The sequence below is a fragment of the Notechis scutatus genome, chromosome Z (genome assembly GCF_049901735.1).
Source record: "Notechis scutatus isolate UNSWTSFEM ecotype Mainland chromosome Z, rNotScu1.2, whole genome shotgun sequence".
NCBI lineage: Eukaryota > Metazoa > Chordata > Lepidosauria > Squamata > Elapidae > Notechis > Notechis scutatus.
In genome coordinates this window covers 51,910,518-51,923,036 of record NC_142025.1, presented here as the reverse complement: position 1 = coordinate 51,923,036, position 12,519 = coordinate 51,910,518, and the positions used below count along the sequence as shown (strand labels likewise).

The following is a 12,519-nucleotide window of genomic DNA, read 5'->3' as shown; positions in this document are numbered from 1 at the left end:
CTGTATAATTGTGAGCAATTATTGTTCAAAATAAAGGTGTGAACATGAAACACAGTATCAGAGCAGCAGGACAGTAAAGTTAATGTCAGTAAGCTGAAAGCCCAAAGAGAGACCATGATTAACAAGTGTCAGTAGCTGTTAAATCTTCCACCCAATGAAAGATTTGCCATGCAATATACAAACACACCTGCTTGGGAAGCTGCATCGACTGCAGCATCTACTAGGCCTAGGAGAACAGAAAAAAAAACAAGAAGCAAAGTAATTCACATGCCATCTATAGCTTTCTCAAGCTGAAATATTATATGAGAAAAATGAAGCTGAAGACAGAATATAGAGTTCAGTAAAATGCCCAATGAATTTTTAAAAAGTGTCATTGATTTATTAAACATAACTGTTAGATTTTTTTGCATGTTTCCACTTATTTTTCTCTAAAATGTTACAAAGCTATTCACATACTTTTATTATACATTCAGAATACTGTTGAATTAAAAAGTGGCATACCTTCCTGCCATTTTTCTTATCTTTCATGTTGCTCTATATCTCTTCCATGTATCTATCATAACTCTTCAGTCCTTTATGACTTCCATCCTCATCATTGCCAATCTGTACATGCTTAACATACTCATTTTATCTTTTGCCATTCTGCACAACATGACCATCACCCTTTCTCTCTGAGGCCATGTCTGCTGTCACTCTTCCTTCTCCCAGGTGCTTAACACCTCTCCACACAGAAGTTTTTCCATAACATGTGTGCTCTGAACAAAGTACAGTATACGTGCTGCACTTCAGGCATGGACTGCCCAATAGTGCCTGATCCATGCGGGGAATGCTCCATGAAAATAACTTTTTGCATATCCCTAATCCATTTTGACTGATCTTTCAACAGAATATACATTTTTAAAAACCAGTTCTATCAATGCATCTATTTAATTAGCTAGGTGCCATTAAATTGGACGAGACCCTGTTAACATTATGGATAAAATGATTGCCATTTCTAAATGTGCTTGACACTCCAATTTAATTTTAAAGGGTGAAAAAAGGACAATGGTTCCTTTCTCAGTTCTGCTGATGAAAGCAATTACATTAAAGAATGCACTAAATCTTGCTAAATATGAAATGAATATATTATTAATGCCCTTCCATCTATCAAAGCAACCTGATATAAAAACAGAAGCAAAATTGAGTGAATGACTCTTTGTTCCCAACAAATACTGCCTAAAAATGTCTGGATTTGGAAAAATCCTTCCCCTGCACCTCATTGACTTTATATCCTGGAGATCTTTTGAAAAACTAAATCAAAAGGCTTAGGATCACCCATTACACATATATAAATATATCAGATATTAAATAATGAAACTATACATATTTGGAAGGCTCTTAAAAGTACATACGTTGTTCTATGGGTCCTGCGTCAGCTTTCATAGCATCTTTTTGTCTGAAGAGCAATTCTTTCTCTTCTTGAAGGTGCTGTCTCTCAGCCTCTAGTTCCTGTAATTTGTTACCTGTACGAAGTAGTTCTTGTTCAAGATGCTCTATTACGTCTGTCTTTTCCTGGATTTGTTTTTCCATAAGTGATTTTTCATCTGCATAACCATCAATAAGATCTATGGAAAAACAGAGATGCCCAAATCAAGCATTGTAATTTTTGAGTAAAATATTCTAACAGCTTCTGAAAAAAATATGAATAGCATGGTCATAGCACTATGTAATTTTTGTATCAAAAAATGTTATTCTGCCCAAGTAATAAAAATTAAAATATTATACTGTGATATTAATGCTATATTCAACATTGAAATTCATTTTTAAATAGAATTTTTATGGAGATGAGTGTCATATATGAATATCATAATACATTAAAACATATAAAGAATGGCTGATGGAATTGGGTATGTCTAGTTTAATGAAAAGAAGGGCTAGCAGTGACATAATAGTGTTTCAATATTTAAGGGGTTGCGTCAAACAAGAATGAGTCAATCTATTCTCCAAAGCATATGAACGCAGGAGAAGCAGCAATAGATGGAAATTAATCAAGGAGAGAAGCAGCCTAGAACTGAGGAGTAATTTCCTGATGGAACAATTAATTAATGGAACAGCTTGCCTTTAGAAATTGAGAATGCTCCAACACTGGAAGTTTTAAAAAAGAAACTGGACAATCATTTGTCTGAAATGGTATGGGTTTCTTGCCTGAGTAGGGGGCTGGATTAGGAGAACTCCCAGATCCCTTCCAACTCTGTTATTTTGTGTTCTGTATTCTACTATGTATTCTGTATTTAGTCTCCATTGTTAAAACACTGTTATAATGGAACTGTACTAAAGCAATAGCCTAAAATTGATAGAATTCCCAATAAGTATGGTTATTGTTATTTTTCATCATATGTAAAGTCTAATGTGTATGTTTCCTTATTTATGAATAAGCTGTTCTTTCAATACATCTATATGATACAATATGGTGATATCTATACATTTAAATTTTCAGAAGATTGCAAATTGCACAAGATTATAGTGTTAAAGATTATAGTGTTATCTCCTTCCCAGGCAGAAGGAAATCAACAATTAGCAGATGACCTGAATATGTTTTACTGCAGGTTTGAAAAGAAACTACAGCCACCTATCTCCACAACTCACATCTCAAACACACCAACAACAGCCAAGCCTCCTACAACTGGCCCCAATCCATTGGGCTCACAACCTCTGGTGATCACAGAAAAAGAAGTGCAAGATCTATTACACAGACAGAAGCCAGGAAAAGCACCAGGGCCAGACAAGATAATTCCTTCTTGCTTAAAAGTCTGTGCTGATCAATAGGCCCCCATCTTCACCCAAATCTTCAATAGATCACTAGAGATGTGCTATGTTCCTTCCTGCTTCAAACGTTCTACCATAATCTCAGTGCCAAAGAAGCCCTCCATCAAAGAACTGAATGACTATAGACCATTTGCTCTAACATCTGTAGCTATGAAAATCTTTAAAAGTCTTGTGCTGTCCCACCTAAAAACCATCACGGATCCGCTGTTAGATCCCATGCAGTTTGCATACCGAGCAAATAGATTGACAGATGATGCTGTTAACATGGCTCTGCATTACATCCTACAACACCTTGAATCTCCAAATACCTACGCAAGGGTCCTCTTTGTAGACTTCAGTTCAACATTCAATACCATCATTCCAGACACTCTTCTAAGTAAATTAAACCAACTAGCGGCACCTGAACACACTTGTAAGTGGATCATAAGCTTCCTAACAGACAGGAAGCAGCAGGTGAAGCTAGGTGGAATCACATGCGATACCTGTACAATCAACACAGGGCCCCGCCAAGGCTGTGTGCTATCTCCACTTCTCTTCTCCCTATATACCAATGACTGCATCTCAAACGATCCATCTGTTAAAATACTGAAGTTTGCTGATGACACAACAGTGATTAGTCTCATTCAAGACAACGATGAATCTGCATACAGACAGAAGGCTATACAACTTGCCTCGTGGTGTTACCGGAACAATCTGGAACTGAACATACTCAAAACCGTAGAAATGGTGGTAGACTTTAGAAGAAACCCTCCTATACTACCACCTCTTACAATACTAGACAACACAGTATCAACAGTAGAGACCTTCAAATTTCTAGGTTCTACTTTATCACATGACCTAAAATGGACACCAACATCAAAAACGTCATCAAAAAAGCACAACAAAGAATGTTCTTTCTGCGCCAACTCAGAAAGCTCAAACTGCCCAAGGAGCTGCTGATACAATTCTACAGAGGAATTATTGAGTCTATCATCTGCACCTCTATAACTGTCTGGTTTGGTTCTGCAAACCAACAGGACAGACACAGACTTCAGAGGACAATTAGGACGGCAGAAAAAACAATTCCTACCCACCTGCCTTTAATTGAGGACCTGTATACTGCACGAGTTAAAAAGAGGGCTGTGAAAATATTTACAGACCCCTCACATCCCAGACATAAACTGTTTCAATTCCTTCCCTCAAAACGATGCTATAGAGCACTTCATACCAGAACAACTAGACACAAGAACAGTTTTCCCCCGAAAGCCATCACTCTGCTAAACAAATAATTCCCCCACACTGTTCAACTATTTACAAAGTGTACACTACTATTACTGTTAATCTTCTCACCACTCCTTCTCACCCATCCCCTCTCACTTGACTGTTTCCTAGTATGATTTGATTGTTGACTGTACCCTATGACTATCATTAAGTGTTGTACCTGATGATTCTTGACTCTTAATGAATGTACCTTTTCTTTTATGTACACTGAGAGCACATGCACCAAGACAAATTCCTTGTGTGTCCAATCACACTTGGCCAATAAAGTATTCTAGTCTATTCTATTCTAAATTATGATAGAAAATATTTAATTGGAAAGATGAACTGATATAAAAGATTTGTGTACATTTGTGTAACAACATACATTTTTTCATAGCTGAAAAATGGTTACAGATATAAAGTTACAGTATGATCTTTTTGTTATGCCCGTGTTTCACTTCTTATAATAAATATGTAATTCATAAAACTGATATATCCTGATAACTAAGAACATTCATAGATATATAACAAGTAAACAAGCCTAACTATTCAGTTCTGAACTTTTTTTTATGCTAATATAAGTGATTGTTCATTTCTGAAAAATGACTTGAAAATAATGGTCTGTGCCTATTGTAAAATCTAAGTGGGGTTTATTATTCAGTTTAATTTTTTAATAGTTTAAAATCTAAAAAAGCCAATAATTTTGTGAGACATGACACAGGAACATTTGTAGTAAAATGACTGCATTTCACACTATTATTTACTGCAAACATAATCTGATTACCAGCTAGGCAATATTTCAAAAAGCAATAATAAATATTAGTATGTTTATATCAAATATATTAAGTTGTGGATGAATGATTAAACAATTATTTGTACGCCTGCACACTTCAATATTGAATTATGTTGAAACATCCACTACTTAATGTTCCCAGCATAGTGCTTACTGATTATAAAATTCCCAGATTACGTATATGCAGTAATACCAGGCAGTATTTCAACAAGTCTTCACATGTTAAAGTTATTACTTCACAATTGAATAAACTTCAACACTTCAGTGTTAAACTCTTTCTTAGGAGGTTTTGTTAGTATCAAGAATATAGATCTGGTTTTTCATCAAAAAAGATCCTCCAAGAACCAAATTACAGAATGTGTGTGTCCGTCCACAATTAATATGGTAAAAATTCCCAGTGTATTATATAGTATAATATTTATATACTTTAGAAAGGTAGTCACTATAATAGATAACACATACAGAGAGAGATACATACAAGGAAGGGCAAAATTTTCAGGGGACACTTTGCAATAAAAATATAGATCAGAAGAGTACATATATTTTGCCATGCTGTTTAGGTTAATATAGCTGCGAATGTGTTTTAAGAATTGTCGAAAAAGATTTAAAATTTTATTCAGGACAGATGTTTTTAAAATGCCGAAAAGCGGATTTATCTGCTACCTGGTAATTGCTAGAAAACATTTATCTTCAGATGAAATGCAGATGTAATACTACAGAGTTTTTTCAAAGATTTTACAAAGATAAGTGTGTGGCTATATCAGTGTCCTAGTTATAATACAATCTTATTACTGCTTATTTTAAATAATTTACATACAAGAAACAACAAATTTGGGTGCCCCCATTTTTGAATAAAGGGACTATTTTTTTCATTATTTGAGGTGAGGGTGCAGACTTTTTTTTTGTAACTTTATCCATATGCAAAATGACAGATGGTTCTTAGCACATGCTTTAGGTTACCCAATAGAAGCTTTTGTCCTTTTCCCTTATCTAGACCTCTGGTAAGAACGCAGCAGAGTTGTGATCAGAAGTAAGAAGAGCAATTGTTTGTATATTTTCTAAAAGTAGTTTTGTTTTTTTGTTTTTTTACAAGGACTGTTACTGGAAAATTAAACTGGGAGATGCTATAAGTAAATTCTTAGTTTAAGAGATCCAGACTTAGCAGAATTTAGATACAATAGTAGACAAACATTTTATTCAGACAGCACTTTGAAAGAACAGAAGCAGTCTCGATTCTCTTTACTGTATCCCCTAAAAGTGGGCATGCTTCCGCGCATGCTTCATTTTTGAACCCTGGATAAAGGAAACAAGAGGCTAAGAAGATTGGGCAGGCTAGTAGATTAAGGCTGGGTTCCTGCTGAGGAAAGGAGAAAAGGAGGTTCTAGGAAGATAGGCAGATAGGTAGATAGGTAGGTAGGTAGGTAGGTAGGTCACATGCTAGTGGCACCTCTTGTAGTAAGGAAGATGGATAGAAAGAACTGGGGATATCAGACAATGGGTGGGCCAATAAATACATATTGGAATAAGAGAGATAGCATTAAACTAGAACTACATTCTATTTATGTGATAAATACTTCTTTATTGACAGAGAACTAGAAAAAAGGGACCTTCCATAATCCCTAGGACTGGCACCCAGAATGCTATATTTTATAGAACAGTCTTCTTAAATGTCTGTATTTGATTTCTGAAAAATAAAGAAAAAATGAGAGAGACTTTTCCATTTAACAGAAATTTTGGGTTAACACACAATCCTACTGCCACCCACCCCCAGCCTTAAATCAAGATTTTCTTTAATATTTAGAATTACTATTTTAAAAAACTATCTTAAAACTAAGTTTGTCTTTATATAAAGGTAAAGATTTCCCCTGTCCAATTGTGTCTGACTCTAGGAGGTGCTATTCATTTCTGTTTCTTAGTCAGGGAGGCAGCAATCAGAGGACATTCCCATGGTTCTGTGGCCAGCATGACTATAGGCCAAAGGCACATGGTACACGTTCGCTTTCTCACCAAAATAGTACCTATTTATCTGTTCCCATTTGTATGTTTTTGAACTTCTAGTTGGGCAAGAGGGCAAGCAAAAGGAGCTCATCCCACTGCATGGCACTTGGGTCTTGTACCCAGGCTGTTACCTTTCCAGCCAACAACCCTTAACTGCTGAGCCATCATACCCATTTTGTCTTTATATATTACAAGTAATTGCCAACGCCTATACACACAATATAAGAAAATGCTGGGGAGGGGAGGACAATTCTATAAATATCAAGATAAGGAATAAAGTATATAAACTCAACTATGAAAATATTGTATATTTCATTTTATATTATGAAATAATATATTAATCTGAATCCAGTGAATAATAATATAATTTTAAAAGGTGAATCTATGGAGATCATCCTTATAAATTACTATATCCTCATTCAAGGCACTGATCATTTGTCGTTCAATTTTTTGAAATATTTTAAAAATTCAAAAAAATTGGCATCATGGATATTTTAGAGAAAAGTCAGCTGAAAATTGAAGTTGTATTTGAAAACATAAACAATATGTGTCTGCTTATATTTAAATATTGTTTGAAAAATAGTTAAAGAAAATAAGCCTATCCTATAACTTAAATTCATTTGTTATTCTAAATGGCTCTGGAAAAGAAATACATGATCAGCAATAATATATTGTCAAAGAAATGCATTATAAAGGTTGAAAATTTAAGTCATGTACTGAGTTACATGCTAATGGTCATGCATCTGTTGGATTTCTTCCTGCTTGGAATGTGCAATAAGCTCTACATAGGGCAGGTCTTGACAATTATTTGGGTGTTACAATGGACCCAGAATTTGGCAGTATGTTTATAAATATTACTATAGTATTAATACTTTTTTGTGCGATGTACTGACTTCCTATAGGTTTCTGGCTTCAACCGCAGGTGGTTATTTTCTATCAAGCGGTTCATGGTGCAACATCAGATTATTTGGGAGATACTCTATTATGTCTGTTAACATATGAGGTTCAACAGAGTAAGCATGTTTCAGATCCACTGTACACAACAATGCCAACTAATGGAAGCCAGGAAGCATTTCTGTATAATATTAGTCTTTTGGAACAACGTACCATACTCAAGATTCAGTTGTATCCAACCTATCTTTGTAAGGCTTTAAAAATTCAGTTATTCCCAGATAATTGAGATGTAGGAACTTATCCTTTAAGTTTAAGAGTCTGAATATGATTTAAGAGTTTGTATTTTTGATCTTTGTGCCACATTATATTGTGTATTATGCCATAGTATATTATGTTTTGTGGCACAGGATATTGTGTGGATTTTTTTTATTATTTATTCATATTTATTTGTTTTTAATTCTTGTTAATCATCTAAGGCAGGGGTGGGCAAACTTTTTGGCTCGTGGGCCTCATTGACTTTTAAAATTTGACAGACGGGCCGGGTCAGCACAATATACGATACATATAAAAAACTGCAAAATCTCCGCAAAATCAAGTCACTGTGCCTAATGCGCCACCTGGTGTCGAAATGCCTGTCATTACAAGTCAAAATCAAATGAATGCAATCATTCAATCATTCACATCAAACCTTAATTCTGTACCAATCTTCGGCGGGCCGGATTAAAAAGACCAACGGGCCGGATGTGGCCCGCGGGCCATAGTTTGCCCACCCCTGATCTAAGGTCACATTTTGTAATAAATAGGTAAATATATTTAAAGAAATAAATATGCTGATCTAATGAATCTATAACTTTTGTTAGCGTTACAGTATGTTACAAAAATTACAACTTATGAATATAATTGGCTGGCATCCTCTATTTGCCCTTTATAATAGTATCCTATTATCCCATTATCATTTCTATATACATTCTCCCTTGACCGATGGTTGCTTTTCTTTCTGTGTGATTTAATCAATTTTCTATTCATTTGTAATCTCCTATTCTCAACTGTAAGAAAAAAGCATAAACTATCTATTACTGCCTGAAAATGTAGATAATTAAATTAGCTGCTTTGTAATTCTGAATTGGGGAGTAACAATGTATAATTATTTAAACAAACTATATTGAAATCAATTACTTACTCTCTGCTTTGCTAAGTTCCAGTGCTATCTGCTCTCTAGCTCTGACCTCTTCATCAAATCTTTCTTGCAATTCTTCCTGACATTTGGTTAAGTCAGTAGCTTCGTGTTCCCATTTAAAGGATTCTTGCATCAATTCTGTTTGTGTAGCTTTTGCATGTTCAAGCTAAAAACATAATTTAAATGTTGAAATTTTTAATGTACATTTTAAAAAGTCCTGCATAAGAACAATGTCAAGTTTGGGAAATTAATTTGAAATGAGAAGTTTACTACCCTCATACATTATGGATAACAAGATAAACAAATATTTGTACAATGAATGACTTTGTCACATGTCCATATCCGTGTTCAAGTACCGGATCTTGAGCATGTTCAATTTACACTAAAAAGAAAACTTTAGTTATTAATATAAACTTCAGCATATACCACCCATAGTAATTTTTATTAAGTGTATGACCTAAATTGTTCAGATTAATTTCATGTCTCAAATAATTCTACCTTTTGATAGTTTTGTGCTTTCTTCACTGATCAGAGAATACTATATGTAGATTTGAAAGCACCCAATTATTTAACAACTTTAATTCTTAATGAAAAAAAATCTTACAATCAGTGCTTTTCAGGATCTAAAGTTTCTTTGAATCATTATTCATATTCTATATTTTCCTTCACTATTGAACTTGAACTATAATATTTCTTAAATCAATATATGATATCAACCTTCTTAAAAATGTGATCCTTTTCTTTACAACTGATCAACAGATGAAAAGGTTAGCTTTCTAGCAACAGTATGAGACTACAGGCATTTCCCCTGCTATTCAAATTACAAAACGACAGAATATACATTTATTTATTTTCCAGAAATAAAACAGCACACACCTATGTTTTCTAAGTGTGGTTAATGATGACTAGTTATATGATACAACATTTGTGACTAACGAAGTATAAGTCTTGGATAAACTCTGTGAATTTATGCAAGAGGAATATTAATATAATAACTGTCAGTCAATATTTAAATAATAATTAATCTAAATAATAATCTAAAGATATGAAAGAAATTCCTAAGATCCATACTTAAAATGAAATTAGTAAAACGGGTAGTTACATTTTCCCGTACAATACACAGTTACAGATTTCAGCATAGTATATCAGAAATCAAATTAAAGAACAGTTTATTTTTATATAATTTATTTAAAAACAATTTATTTTTCATAATTTATAAATTTAAAATTCAATTTATGGAGATGCACCCAATTATTCTGGTTTAATTTATATTACTAAAACCCCATACTAAAGTACACATTAAACAATGTTAAGGTTATTTTCTTCAATTCAAATAGGTCATATGAAAGTTTAAATTATTAAGAAGTGCTCTAATACACTTAAGATACACTACATACTAAGAATGTAAATGTAAATATTTAAAATTTATATTAAAAATTTAAAATAGCCAATATGCATTGATACTCACTTTTTAATATACTATATACTAAGAATGCAAATGTTAATATGTGGATGTAAATATTTAAAATTTATATTAAAATTTTAAAATTGTAAATATGCATTGATCCTCACTTTCTAGTATATATTTTCCACTGTCAACTATAATAATACTGTGTTGCAGAAATGTTCTTTTTTCATTCAAAATCTTCTGTATATTAAATGTTTAAAATTAATTCTGATAGTTACTTTTTAGTTTAATCAGCTATAATTCAGCTTATTTAAAACAGTAAAAGTGGCGAGCACTAAAATCAATAGCTTTCTGGAAAACATTATATTTGGAACTCTTTACAACATACAAATCAACAATTTGAGACAAATCTGATTAAGTACTTCTGCAAAATTATACCAGACAGAAAAATATTGTTACATAATGCACATTTACAGTAAACATGTAAAAGAAAAGGAAAAAATATTTCTCTATTTTATCATACTTACTGAATAAGGGGGTGTAGGCAAAGAAATTTTTGAAACAATTCTTAATTTATGTCCATTTTTCTTGTGCTTTACATAAAAAAGTGATGTATTGAGAACCACAGAATTATTATCATCCAATTGGTCAGTAAAAGGAAAAGGATAAGGTAAAGGCACACGAGATTCGACTTCTAAAGTATTTTCTTCTTGAGTTTTTTCAGACCTTAGACTACTATAGAGATTTGATGCCCAGTATTTACGGTAGGAATCCATTTTATAATAATCTATTGCACTTCTTTTGCATAAAATAACCTTCCTTGATTAAATAGCTTTAACTGTTCTGGGTGAAATGACAACGTAGTTCAATAACTGTCTGTTGCAGAGAGCAAAGAATTACAAGTTCACATTCAGACAAGCAATCCAAAAACACCAGGAAGTTCTACGTAAATATTCAGTTGTGAAAAAACAGAAGCAATGTTTGAAGACTTCACAAAATTGACATTTCGTCTCATGGAACCAAATAAAAAAGGGCATTAAAATAAAAGGAAAACCAAGGAAAGCATTCATCAACACAAAATATTATCTTCATAATTGGAAACTACATATATTCTCAGCCAAAACATTAAAAAAAATCCTGCAGCACCTGTCAATATTTAAAATTCTCCACTGAAGTAAGATAATAAAATACTAAATTAAGATACTATGCAGTCTTTTCTTCCTTAAGTTGTAGAAAAAGCTGCTGTGAAATCAGATAAGCTTCTCTGTACAAAGCAAAAGTGTGTCTGAAAGGGAGGAAAAGGTCAGAACAGTACTGTAGGAGTGGCTATATTACTTTACTGCAGGTATACAGGGATTTGGAATTTGAATTAACACACCCACATCAAACCTTGTTCAACAAGATTCAAAAGCCAAGTCAGAGTTCATAAATGAATGTTTGAAGGTATTAAAAAGCTTTGTGATTGCCTGATCCATTTCTTAATTGCTTTTTTAAAAAGTCACACCCAGTAAATAAATAATTTCTAATTAGTACCTCATACTTAAAATAATTTAACTTTACTTAATTTAAACTAAAACTGACAGAAATTAATAAAGAGATGACTGAAAAGGTGACAGTACTCCTCCACATCTAGATGACACCAAAAAGGTAGATCTATTGTCAACATCTATTGTCTATCATTACAGAATGCCAGAAAAGAAATAATACACTGACATTATAGATTCCGACTCAACTTTACCTAACAATAAGGGGAATTCAACATGAAACAACTTCAAAGAGAGATAGTAAACTTAAACATTAATTGTGTTTAAACAGAGATCAGACAGCCATCTGAGATGCTTTGAACCTGGATTCTTGCGCTGTACAGAAAAATAAATCCAACAGATCCTTCAAAATTTGTTTATTCCACACGAGTTTTGTGCATATAGCAAAAATGTTGCTTGTACAAAGTAAATGAGTTACTTGTAAATTTGATCTGTTTTTAGAATTTTTCTGTCATAACACAATCACATTATCCATATAATTCCTTTGAAGTAGTAGAAGATAAACAGAAAAATAATCATTTCATAGTACATCTTATGATAAAGGAATCACAAAATATGAACTGTCTGTCTGTCTGTCTGTCTGTCTGTCTGTCTGTCTGTCTATCTATCTATCTATCTATCTATCTATCTATCTATCTATCTATCTATCTATCTTCTTAAG

General features: G+C 33.1%; 1 protein-coding gene across 3 annotated transcripts in view; it reads right to left on the bottom strand.

Moving 5' to 3' along the window:
- Window positions 1-12,519, bottom strand: part of LOC113425904 (A-kinase anchor protein 9) — a 75,377-nt gene that overhangs the window by 31,102 nt on the left and 31,756 nt on the right. The window contains exons 1-4 of one of the 3 annotated variants that reach the window (XM_026688196.2): window positions 10,842-11,602; window positions 8,910-9,072; window positions 1,392-1,604; window positions 188-226 (exon numbers count right to left, since the gene is read on the bottom strand). In XM_026688196.2, the coding sequence (XP_026543981.1) occupies window positions 188-226; window positions 1,392-1,604; window positions 8,910-9,072; window positions 10,842-11,090 (664 nt within the window). In that variant the 5' untranslated portion in view covers window positions 11,091-11,602. Of the gene's footprint in view, window positions 1-187; window positions 227-1,391; window positions 1,605-8,909; window positions 9,073-10,841; window positions 11,603-12,519 lie in introns of those variants that run through there. The other 2 variants (XM_087946045.1, XM_087946046.1) reach the window with 2 other exon arrangements.